This window comes from Dermacentor andersoni, chromosome 1 (genome assembly GCF_023375885.2).
Source record: "Dermacentor andersoni chromosome 1, qqDerAnde1_hic_scaffold, whole genome shotgun sequence".
Taxonomy (NCBI): Eukaryota; Metazoa; Arthropoda; class Arachnida; order Ixodida; family Ixodidae; genus Dermacentor; species Dermacentor andersoni.
The window spans coordinates 214,830,361-214,843,703 of NC_092814.1; the positions used below are offsets into that span (position 1 = coordinate 214,830,361).

Consider the following 13,343-nt stretch of genomic DNA (forward strand, 5'->3'; position numbering starts at 1 on the left):
GAACATGTACGACCAACTGTGATTTGCCACAAGTGGTGTACGTTACATCAGAGTTGGTCGTAGCTGTTTTGGCCTTTTGCTTTTTGCCAAGCTGCACAAAATTCATGTGCTCCCCTGTTTGCACCTGAATCACTCTACACAGTATGTTCGATAAGGCACCAAAAGTGCTTATCGCTACCCCAAAGCAGCTTTTATTGTGATATTGATTATATACAGTAAAATCTCGTTAATTCGAATTCCGTGAGGATGCCACGAAAATTCGAATTATACAAAATTCAAACTAATGAAAGTCAGAGAAATAAATCACTCAGTTAAGGCGTCTATATAGTCCGACGTGGTGCGAGCATGCCCGCACACGTGCTACGTCACGTTGGCATGAACAACAAAATCTATACTTCGAATCACTGGTGCAGCCAACGTAACCGGACGCGGCCAACATGGTCTGACGTGCCCGGCGTCGAGATGGCTCTTGCTCCATCCACGGGTTCGTCGCGCCAGCTGGCGCGGAGAAAAAAAAAAGCAGTTTCGCCCAAAAAACGAAGCATCGATTGCGATGGTAAATTAGTAGATAGCGATATGAAGTAAGGATAGTAATTTTTTCGGCCGTATAAGCCTGTAAACATTCGCTTACTAACTAAATGAACAAGTGCAGTGTCACGCGCACAGGTAAATATCAACACATCTCGCTCGATGACCGCGGAAGCTCGCTGAAAAACACTGGAGTGAGAAATCATGGCAGTGGCAGCTAGAATGTTAGAGGACTCATTCATAACCTTGACGATATTAGAGAACTCCTACACAAACATAATCCAAAGTTGCTGTGTGTTCAAGAGACGCATCTAAAACGCACACAAACTTTCTTTGGCAGTACGCTATCTTCCGAAAGGACCGTGACGAAGCTTGTTGCCACGCCAGCCTTACAGACACCCCTTTAGGCAGTGTCAGTTAGAGGAGTTCTTTTCAATAAGTGGGTAACTGTTTGTTCCATATACAGTAAAACCTCATTAAACCGTACCCACTTAAACAGTAGTTTCGTTTTAAAAGTAGTAAAGCCGAATCCCCGACTCAGTGGCCATTGAACATAATGTGTTTTGTATCCGCATAAACTGTACCGGCTTATTGCGTACGTATCGGTTAATACGTAGTGTTTCCACTTTTCGTCGCGCAAACATGGCAGTGCGTCGTCTCCACTGGGCGGCTCGGCAGAACAACAAGCCTCAGAGATCAGAACAACGGCCTTCAAGCGCCCTGTGTGTTTGCGCGTGAAGCCACATCAACATCAACATGATTTCGGCGCTGTGCCAGAGAGCATTGTGGCGTCGTGCAAGCGAGGACTTGCGTCGTGCCGAAGCTCGGATAAAAAAAGACGCCGGGTGCTCAGCATAGAAGAAAAATTAGACATCATCCGTGCTATCAAACATGACATGAAGAAGTCAGCGCTGGCACACGACGGGGATCTGCTGTTGACTACGGTGTGTGGCATTTGGAATTCGAAGAAGTTGCTCGGTAGCGCTGCTGCGACCGCGAAGAGATTTTGGCTACGAGGTTCGACTTTTTGCCATCGTTGCCTCTGTTGTTGCCGAAGTGCTAGCGACAGTGAGGAGGACGACACAGGAAGCGACAGCATGGGCGATTCAGTCCCGACAGTGGCAGAAGCTGCGCGTTACGTCAGCCTCATGAATGCAATTGTCGTGATGACAACAGCATCCCACAAAGAAAAAGGTGCACGGAGAATATGCAACGCCAACAAGGAATCTGCCATGCGAGTGTTTGCCAAGGAGGCTGGCTGAAATGCTGGCTCGCAGCTTCAGTAAGTTTGAGGCCGCTGTCGTCGCTACTAGGCCGCGGCGGCATCAAACGAAAATAACACTTTTGTCGCGCGAAGTGAATAAATAGTGCATGTTTTCTCCCTTTCATTGCACTCTCTTCGAGTTCCGTTTTTGACAGGTAAGTGGGCGATCTCATGCTATTTTGGTTAAGCAGTACTACCTTTTAGTAGGCACTTTTTCCAAGCTCCGGCCAACTACAGTTTAATGAGGTTTCACTGTATATACCCCCAAACTATCGTATTTACTCGCATAATGATCGCACTTTTTTGTCAGAAAAATTGACGCAAATTCAGGGTTGCAATGATTACGCGGGTTAAATTTCCCGCGTGAAAAAAAACTAATTTTTTTTTTCGTCCCGCGTTTGCTGCGGGATGCGGGTGCGGGACACCAAAACAAAAATGGCGGCCGGCGGAGCAAGCCGAACGCGATCTTTTTTTTTTTCTTCTCGTGAGTACATTACGTACATTGAAACAGTTTTTTCCGTATCAGTGATGAATAATATCGTTAATATCGGCAAGTTTGCGGCAATAACGTAGCCATGTCCACTTTGAGGGGACAGAAACAGAGATGGGCATGCTTAGCTGCCAGTGACATAGAAACACGTGGCTGGCGTGCTGCGGAAACTGCGGCATCTGTCTTCACTACTATCCTAACATGGCACGTTTCCGCTAAGGGTAGGCGAATATCTTAGCTGTGTTAAAAGCGTCGGCGTATGAATAGGGTACACATTTAACGTATCAGTGTAAACGTGGCTACTATGATTGCCGCGCGCGATTTGTTGCGTGCTCACGAGTGCAGATGAAAAGAATCGAAAGGCGCCTTTTTTGTTTTTGTTGACCACAACCATTATAAAGCCTACCCATAATAAAGGCAAGTTTGGTTGTACGTCTTTTTGCCATGGAAGTGCGGAAAGTGATGAAAGTAATGAAATGAGGCATCTACTTAATGTTTGGTGCGTGCAGACGAGTCGTTCGCGTAGCATTCGACAGATGGTAAGCACGATCATTATTAGCTAGACTTGGCACACGACATATCGCTGCGGCAAGTTCAGGGTGCGATCATTACACGGGAAATAAAAAAAATCAAATTTTGACGACAAAATTCAGGGGTGCGATCATTACGCGAGTGCGATCATTATGCGAGTAAATACGGTATCACTTCCAAAAAACAGATTTTGGTAACCTCATAAATCAACTTCCGAAACCCTACATACTTGTGGGTGATTTTAACGCCCACAACACGTTATGGGGAGATGCGTGACGCGACGCAAGAGGCCGACTCATTGAAAATTTTGTTCTTACATCTGGTGATTGCCTGTTTAATAAAAGGAACCAACCTATTATAGCATCCAACACAACTCATGTTCATCGATAGATCTAGCAATGGGCTCTGCTTCTCTTCTACCTCATCTGGAATGGAATGTCATCAATAATCCTTTTGGAAGTGACCACTTCCCTGTAACTTTAAACTCAATGATGCAATACAACAACCCTCCCCATGTTCCTATTTGGAAATTAGCATCGGCAGACTGGGAGCATTTTAAAGAATCATTTACCACGAGATTTTATACATGATCTTACTATAGATGATTCTGTTGCATATGTTACCGCTTTTATTATCGATGCAGCCGAAAAGCTTATCCCGCAAACGAATGTTTGCTCACTTACAAGATGTGTTCCCTGGTGGAACGAAGACTAGAGAGGTGCGAAAGAGGCAGATCAAGGCATGAGGCGTATCGGGCAGATCACCAAATGCCGAAAATATAATTCAATTTAAACAAATTCAATCACAGGGAAGGCAGACACGACGTCAGGCAAAGAGAGAAAATTGGGTGATACCCCTGTCACACGGGCACCCGCAAACTCCTTTTAACTCCGTCATCTTTATCTCGAGGGAGATGCACTCGGTGTCACACAGTCGCCCTTCCCGCTGAGGGAGTTTAAATGAGCTTTTGGTCAAGGGAGATCGCCGACCTCCCTCGGCGGCTGAAGGGAGTAGTCTCGTGCCCATACTTTTTCTTGTAAAAGTGATAATTATTGTTTGCATTAAAAGTAATGTAGCGTGTGTTTAGAATGTTTCTATTGAATTAAATAAATGTCCAAGCACAATCCAGCAACAGTTATGCTTGCTGCTGCACAATCCTCTCGACCTAGGCCGCTGGCATCATGTTTTTCTCGTCTTTCAGCGTTTACATGAACCCAACCGAATCGGTTGAGGCGGCTTGTCGGACTGGAACCTGCCTGTCAAGTTCATGTAAATGCTCGCAGGTCGGACTGAACGAGCATTGAATTGGGCTGAGTTTGCCCGACTCGTTTGCAGTGTACATGTAAATGCGGATGGGTCCGGCCTGCCAGTGCCAAGACTGGTGTGGGAACACTGGGATATCATGATTTATGCAGTGGCAGCGGGTATAGTGTCAGGGCAAGGTCAGGACAAGGCACTGGGCAGTGCAACCTCATCGTAGCGATAAGACCCATGAAATAGAGCTGTTGCAGACTGCAGTGGGAACAGGAAGCCCGGTTTCAACACGTTCATGTCTCGACTCGACTCTGTATGCCATCGTTGTCCTGACTCGTCGGAAGCGAGTTCACGTTAACATGGTAAGGTCTGGTTCGGTCAGCTTGAATTCCGACTCGACCCACTCGCGTCGGGTTCATGTGAACATGTCGTGCTAGTCGTGCAGTGGTCGGTGTGGTCACTCATGACTGACACTGGCACAGTAGACAAAAGAAAAGCTCAGGAGGTCACCATACACGGAATGTTGTGTTTCAGTATAGTTTGCAGTAGTTCGGGTAGCAGAACCTAGAGGTAACTCGCCACGCCACAAAGGAAAACACAGATAAGCACAGGATGGCTAGCGTCGCTGTCAGCACTGCTACATTTAGCGAGCGCACTTTGATATTTAACGAGGTGTATGTTTATTGCATCAAATCTACAGTCAAACCCACTTATTACGATACCGGTTTTAAATGACAAGCTCCTGCACCGTCAACTTTTGTATGTTTTTCGTTATGAAATAACACACTTACTACAGTGCCCCGATGACGCATTATTGTTTATAATGATGAAGTCTGGCTGCTGGCTGCCCGAGCCAAAAGGTAGTGAAATGCAAAATCCTTGAAAAGAAAAAAAAGAAAACGAGAAATTCGAGCTGCTGCACGATGGGCCGCTGCTTCAACAGCCGCCGGGCGCTCATTTTCCAGCCATCTCCGCGCGCTTCTCTTCCGTCATCTTTCCACCCCTCCAAACACGAATAGGCTGCGCCCATAGCTCTACACCGCCCCACCCTTTAAAATACGAACGGACTGCACCAACTGCGCTGCTCGCATGTTGCTCGCTGGCTTTTTATTTAGCGCAGTTCTGCTAACAGCTTATTCATTCGTGTTCGTCTTTGTTGGTTGCATCGAAATCGTTCCTGGCCACGCAGTTTCTCAGCCTCGTTTGACTCGCCGCCGAAATGGGAGATGGCTGATGCACCCACCGATCATCGGCAATGAACGACGTTGCTGGTGAAAATAAAGCACACGGCTATAGATTTGGAAACTAAGTGCTTCTAACCGATAAGGCGATCGTCGCAAACGTGCTTGCATTGGATAGCGACGGTGACGACGGCAGCGATGATGCGATAGGGCAAGCTGCCTCAACGTTGTCCTCACAGGAGGCCAGGCAAATGATTCAGTCCCTCCCGGGCTTTGTTATCGCGAGGAACCTTCCGCTGCACTATGTGGAGCACCTGGATGCCTTGGAGAAGGATGTCAGCAAGCTTCGTGTAAAGTATGCTAGGCTGACGGACATAGGGTTTTCTCGTGCAAGCCAGTGAGAAGTACGTGGTGAGATGCTTGTGGCGACCTCGCCTCAGCGTTTCTTCTGGATATCTCAAGCTGACAGGCTGCCACGGCAGCCTTCTTGCAATTTCGAAAAAGCCCCTTTTGGGCCACCAAAGCGATGCCTCGGTGGTGCTCGCGTATCGCTTGCTACCTGTGACCCCTCTTGGCAGTTGTTATAGCAGTGCCATTCTTTAACGCCGACAGCCGCGGCTCTTTAGACGCGATCGGAGCGCCCAGGAAGCAGGAACCGCTCGGGAAATGAGTGAACACAATCGGCAGCCGGATGGAGGAAAGTGGTGGGGAGGGGCACTGGCCTCCCCGCGATTATAGTTTTCCTACATCAGGTCTGTCATCCCCCTATTTTGATTTTTTCATGCAACCTAGTTATAACAATTATCGGTTATAACAATGGAATTTTCGTGGCACTTGAAAATTGTTATAAGTAGGTTCAACTGTATTAAATAAGTTTTTTTATTAAAAGAGCGTTAATTATAATGGCTACGAGCATAATTAGAAGTTACGTTCTTGTACTTGTACAAAACCCAAACACTGCTGAGTGCGCCTCTGGCAGCTACTTTTAAGAATTTCTTATTGGTTGTATGACATGACCACAACTTCCTTGAGGTCGAACTCCCTTAGGAAGTCTTGCGCTTCCTTATCCTTAAGGTGTTCATGGGTGCCCGTGTGACACGGGTATGAGGTTCCTCTCGGGCATTAATTCATACACGCAGCGAAAGTGTGGAATGGCTTAAGAAAACTAAAAGGGCAGCAAATCCATCTGCTGCCTCTGGTGAACGACCAAGGGAATACCTTGCAAGGCCAGGCAGACTCTCTCGGGGAGCACATTGAGCATGTGTCGAGCTCAATCCATTATTCTTAATCCTTCCTTAAATACAAACAAATAGAATAACTTAAGCCAGTCTTATGTAAATGCAGACAGAAACGAACCATATAACCGGCCTTTCAGTATTGTCGAGCTGAAAGCTGCGTTGATCGCATGCAAGAGCTCTGCACTAGAACCTGACAGAGTCATGTATGACAGGATCAAAAACTTGCACACTGACACACAAGTTACGCTACTCGCACTTTTCAACACTATTTGAGCTGCTGCATACCTTCCATCCACATGGAAAGAAGCGATTGTGGTCCCTGTTTTGAAGCAGGGTAAAGACCCTTCCTTGGCGGCAAGTTATCACCCGATAGCTCTTACAAGTTGCCTGTGTAAGCTTTTTAAAAAAATAATTACTCGTAGCCTCATATATTTCCTTGAACTCAACAATGTACTTGATCCCTATCAGTGTGTCTTCAGAGAAGGGCAGTTCACAACTGATCATCCTGTGCACATTGAAGGATATATTTGCGATGCATTTGTAAATAAGCAGTTTTTCTTATCGATATTCCTCATTATGGAGAAGGCGTATGACACGATGTGGCGTTACAGTATATTGCAAGACTTGCCGGGAACGGGCATCTGCAGAAATATGCTAAACATAAGAGAAAGCTACTAGTCGAATCGTATCTTCCATGTGAAAATTGGCAACGTATTGTCAGAACCTTTTATACAAGAAACTGGTGTACCCCAGGGAGGCGTGCTTAGCCGCACGCTCTTTATCATGAAGATGAACACGCTTCATGCTTCATTACCACCGGCCATTTTTTATTCCGTCTATGTGGACGACATTCAAATAGGCTTTAAATCCTGTAGCCTTGCATTATGCGAGAGACAGGTACAGCAGGGCTTGAACAAGGTGTCCAAGGGGGCAGACAAAAATGGATTTAAAATCAACCTCCATAAAAGCCCTTGCACCACTAAACACCACACATTCATTCAAACAGCAGCGTATCAATGTAATTTTACTGTATTCACTTAAGGGGTTCAAGAAGTGGGTTCACTGCATGGTAAAACCTCTAAGTACTGTCAAATCTGTTTATAATGAACTCGATAGTTCCGTGAAAAGTGATCATTGTATCATTACTACATTATATGTGAACTTAAACTTCAAAATGAACAAAAATTAACAACAATAAAGCTGGCATTGGCAGTTACGGTTCGATGCCACTTTGGTCAGAAAATTATATATTCAGTATCTTCATTTTTGTTCTTGGCACGTTCCTACATCTTGCTGTAAGTTTATTTTAAAAACGTTATCTAAAGTGTGAAATGGGTCGTCGTGGCTCTTTCGTAGCCTGGCTGGTTCCGATCACCTGCCATTTCGAAATTACAAGCGCAGTTGCCGCCATTTTTTCTTGAAGAGCTTGTGATTTATTTTGTTTTCAGTGGGACAGGAGTAGATTCTGCATGTGATAGGAAAGTATTCTAGTTGACTGGAAGCAGAAACTACTGCTATATGCCGGCATTTTGCAAAGGTCTTGCCGTAACAGCTAGCATCAACTATGCGCACGCCGAGAGCCGGGAAGTTATGTTTTCTGTGTTGCTTTGGCCGTAAGAGTATGAAGTTTGAAAGGTAGGTTGCCGTTCCGAATCGTTTTCAGCAGTGACGTAAATGAACCGTTAGGGAACCACGATCTCTCGATAACGGTGCAGTAACCGCTGACTCTTTGCAACTTTGCATGGCAGCAGTGTGTCGTGCCGCATTCTCGCTGACTTGGGCGGCGTGAATATTGACAGGAACAATAAGATAGCAACATGTGATTGGCCTTTGGTCCAACTCGTCCAATTATATTGCATATGGTGCCACACGGAGACAGGCAGACAGACAAAGAACTTTAATGAGGTCCTGAGAAGCGCTTCACTTAGAGTAGCTCGGAGAACTGCGCAAAAACAAGAATACCACCGTCGTGGCCTCTGAGATAGCACCATAATTGTTATCTCAGAGGCTGCTGTACTCTGCTGCTTTGCCCTGAAGTATGCTGGAGACTACTTGAAAACATGATTACCCTAGCATGGTTGAAAGTGAGCGACTTTCCTCACGGCTTCATAAATGTGCATGGAGCGCTCACTCATCTCTGCAGTCGTATCTTTGTTGCCGTTAGACTGACACGGGAGGCGTGCTGCAATGCTCCCATTTCAATTGCACTTCCGTGCTTCGAAACTTCACATGTTCCCTCCTGCTACCACGACTAGATTTTAAGTGTTCGTTGTAACAGTAAGATGCTTTTGAAAATGTTTGCTAAATCTGAATGCCATTTCAATAGGCTGGGTCTCAAAATCATAATCGTTACCTCTGAGATCATTATAAGTGGGTTTGACTGTAGGTTGGCCAGGATGCATTGTGCTCTGCTTTAAAGTGAGCCCATTGCATATGTTGTTGCAGGCCCAGAGGACAGTGCTAGTGTTCGGGAGGAACTGCTTGACCTGATAGTGGGCATGCAGAGCCGCCGTATGGATGAGCAGCGCACCAGCCTTCCACAGCTGCCAGGCCTGCGCCGCAACAACCACAACAACAATAGCCTGCATCATCATCACCGCATGTCTGTTGGATCGGTGCTTGAGGATGACTTCTTTGACATGATCGTGCGGTGCCAGGTGAGCAGATACACAGCAAGCATACTTGCTGAGTTGTGTTTCTTGAGCTTGTTAGTTGGAATTGAGAGCGATTTGCTTCCAAATTGATACATTGATAGATGAAGGTGTATGCATAGTGTGGTGGTAGCAGGATGGGAGCCTGGCAAAGAGGCCAGTGCTCCCCGCTAACTAAATGTGAGGTTGCATCTTGTGCCTGGCTGCTATGAACACAGGGGTATTAATTTTGAACAGTGTCATGCCTAATGTCAAATGTGAAGGCACCAAATGGTGAGCACAAGTGGCAGTACTTTGATCTAATGTCCTTTAGAACAAGTTTGTTTGAGATGCTTGGCAGCTTCTAAGCTAGCTGCTTATGAGCAAAGGTGGGCTTGAGAAGGTGCTGTGGGGATCTGAGGGGTGGGGGCAGAAGTACATACTGACCTCAAGTTTGCTTCCCCTACCCCCTTCCTCCAGCACCTAATGAATAACCCTGTGCATGCTTGTAATGATAACACTTGGGTTTGCTTGAGACAGGCATGCAGTCTTTATATAATTGCAGCATATAACTGTGGTTGTGTAGATTTTTTTAATGCCCAATTTTTCCAATCAAGCCATTGCAGCACTCGTCTTACTCCACAAAACCCCTCTATTATGGCGACCGAAAATTTCGACGCTGTATGGTCTCTCATTCGGTTTTTTAGTACATGATCCACACGGGATTTCAAAAATATTGCAGCCATGACAAGGTTGCTGCCATTCATGTTGCCACCCATACACTCTGTTTTATTGTCGAGGTTATTTTTCTGCTTCCCAAATGCTGTACTGTCACTGCAAAGAAATCTTTGTCAACTCAACAGAACTGAACTCAACGAAACTGTAACTTTGGCCACCAACTTCCAACGAAGCAGTACTGGTTAGGCCTGGTGGCCTTGGCTTTGTCTCCATTGTTGCTTGAGCAATACAACACAGTACCCCTCATTCATACAGATTCACTCGCTTTAAAAGGGCCCTTGAACACTTTTCAAGCCACCGTTTTTCATTTGTGGGTTGCGTAGATTGACAGTTGGAGAGATAAATGCAACAAGAATGGTAGCGATAGGGATACACAGTCCGCAGTTATTCCGCTGAGAAATTTCAAAATACAAGGGGAAAAAATGCGTACCCTTAACTCAAATTTTTCATGGTCTTTTTTTTTTCCCATTTCTGTCACCCTCTGAGGTAACCCCTCACTGCCAATGGTAAGAGCCCAAAGCACGTACTTAGCGGAAATTTGCACTCCATGGTTGCCTACATGTTCTATGTTCATGGATTCTGGTTACTTCACTGTGCTGATGATGCTGGTCGAGCAACCTGGGACTTTTCAACGTCTTTATACGTAGTCTCTTCAGTTAAGCTGAAGGCATGTTCAGCGCTGCACCACAAACAAACAAAAAGGGTGCGGCAACAACGATGCACCAAGGTGACAAACCTGCACCACAAGAACAACGGGCAAAATGAGTCAGTGAGAAGAGAAGATTTTATGCTCAGAGTCCGGGGGTATGCCACCATATCGTAGGCAAAAGAACAGCCAGTGCTCTTACCTAGTCTTATAGTTGCAGTGATCTTTTACGGCCTTATCTCTTTGCGTCATTACAAAGATTACAGCAAACAAAAAGAAAATCAATTAACTTTTTACGTTTTTGCTGCACATCAGTGGTTATCTACAACTTAGTTTTTATCCAATCACAGAGCAGCGAGTTGTGATGTCAGTGATGGTTCTGGCGAGTGCTACTGCGCAATGATGCAGTTGCCAGCGATGTAGTGATTTGTTTGCGTGATTAAAATATTAAATAGTTCAATATTGCTGCCTTGACCTACACTAGAATCATCTCCAACCATTGATCTATGCAACCCTGCAACAGAAAGATGGTGGCTTGAAAAGTGTTGCCACACAAAGGGACGACCCTGAAACAATTTTGACAATTTTGTACAAATGTACTGAGTCATTAGGGTAGGTCCTTCAGATTGTTAAGTGATACATTTAAGCGCTCCGTGTAAAGCGTATAATTTATAAGGTTTCAAAAATGTACATTGCTACCTATTTCAACGGTGCCACTCTTCTGAGTTTTCAGCTGCCCCACCCCAATTGACTCGTGTCGTCTATCTGACATCAGTTGGACGAGCTATCTGATTTGCTACCAAGGACACGTCACCAATAACTTTTCCAACTATACGGTGAACAAATGTTGTTTGTAATATTTGGAATGTTGGTTACCTTGTTTATATAAAAAAGAAGTAACAGAAAGAGAATATGCAACGACAATTTAATACTACACTCAAGCACTTCTGGCACGCAAGTGTCTGCTTGTGTCCCTCTGCTAGGCAGCAGGCGAATGGAGTGGATACAGTACATCGGACTGTCGGTACAGTGCAGTCCACTTATAACGATATCAAGGAGAACGAAAAATCCAGTCGTTATAACCGATCATCACTATATCTGGACTGCTGTAAAAAAAAGCTGCCGAGCATACATTTGTAGCTCCGAAACCAAATTTGCCACTTTCGCTAAAAATAGACGTCTGCAAAGTAGCCTGTGCAAAGTAGCCTGTGAAAAGTAAAACGCTTATTTATACCTCTGAACAGCATATCAAGCGTTAGGCACGCTGAAATAGTCAGAAATCCGCACTTGCTTTCGCTGGAGTTTCAGGTTCACAACACCAGCTGCTGCATGAACATTATTGGCAATAATTAAGCATGCATGAAATCAATGAGCGAATCGATCGATGACAGTGCACTTCGTGTGAACATCGGGGTCGGTGTCAAAGATGGGTCATTGTCAATCTTGTCAATCTTGTCGCCCCTGTCGCACAATGCCGCCATCTGTCTTGACAACGATCACCCCGTCAGAGATCTCTTCGTATAATGAGGCAGCACTATCTACACTCAGAAACTTCTCCATCAAAGCACCACCTGTTTCATCAGTAGCGACATCCTTCCAGAGCTCAGTAATGTGAGCGGCTTCCACCGTGTTGGATCCAGGGGTTTTGCTCAGGCACACAAAGCCCGCCTTTTCCATTGATTGGCATGGCCCCTGGTTGCAGCCGTCATGATCGTGGCGCTTCGGTGTGAGCTCATATTTCTGGCCTTACAAAATCTGCAGCTTCGTCTCAAGTGATACAACATTGTGCTTTGTCGGCACCATCTTCTATCAACCTGGCTGTTTGCTGCTGCTTCCACGGCGCATGTCTGCGCTCACAGAGAATGGGACAGAGGGCGGGCATCACTTCGCTTCACAAATTTTTTTTTTTTTTTGTCTTGCACGTAACTCGATCATGAGCGACGCGGATGTGAGGCGACTAGCGGTTAATGGCGGCAGATATGAACGCGCGTAGGCAAACAAATTGCCCTGTCTCGGCATCGTTCATTTAAGGGGAACTTAGGAATGCAAGTTTCACAATTATTCTGCATGGAAAACGCCATCCAGGTTCAAAATTTTGATCGTTATATCCGATATGCAGTGAATAACGTATCGTTATGTTTCTTTTTTCTTATAGCCCTAACGTGTAAGTTGACACTCTTAAGTCAACTCACTATTATAACCGATATATCGTTATATATATGGTACATTATTGCAATGAGTGGACTGCACTGTATGTGATCAGTGCCAGGATCTACACATTTGCGGCCATCACTTCACACAAGAGGATTACTACTATAATACAGTCAAACCCACTTATAACACTATTCAAGTGCCACGAAAATTCCATTGTTATAACTGATAATTGTTATAACCAGGTTGCATGAAAATAAAGCAAAATAGGGGGATGGCAGAACTGTTGTGAGAAAACTGTAATGGCGGGGAGGCCAGTGCCCCTCCCCACTAATTTCCTACATCCAGCTGCTGATTGTGTTGACTCATTTAACTGTTTAACTCTGCTTCCTGTGCGCTCTGATTGCGTGTAACAAGCCACAACTGTCGGCATTCAAGAATAGTACTGCTGTAACAACTACGAAGAGGGGCCACAGGCGGCAAGTGACCTGCGAGCTCCCCCGAGGCATAGCTTTGGTGGCCCTAAAAGGAGACTTTTAAGAAATGCAAGAAGGTTGCCATGGCAGCCTCTAAGCTTGATAAATCCAGAATAAACACTGGGGCGAAATTACCACAAGCATCTTGCCACATACTTCTTAGCTGGCTTGCACAAGCAAACCCTATGTTCGTCAGCCTTGCTTGCTTTATGCGAA

General features: G+C 45.4%; 1 protein-coding gene across 3 annotated transcripts in view; it reads left to right on the forward strand.

The window, feature by feature from the left end:
• pins (G-protein-signaling modulator pins) overlaps positions 1 to 13,343 on the forward strand; it is a 93,637-nt gene that overhangs the window by 60,414 nt on the left and 19,880 nt on the right. For all 3 annotated transcript variants that reach the window (XM_050196222.3, XM_055063157.2, XM_050196223.3), the window contains one exon: positions 8,932 to 9,143. In XM_050196222.3, the coding sequence (XP_050052179.1) occupies positions 8,932 to 9,143 (212 nt within the window). The remainder of the gene's footprint in view (positions 1 to 8,931; positions 9,144 to 13,343) is intronic.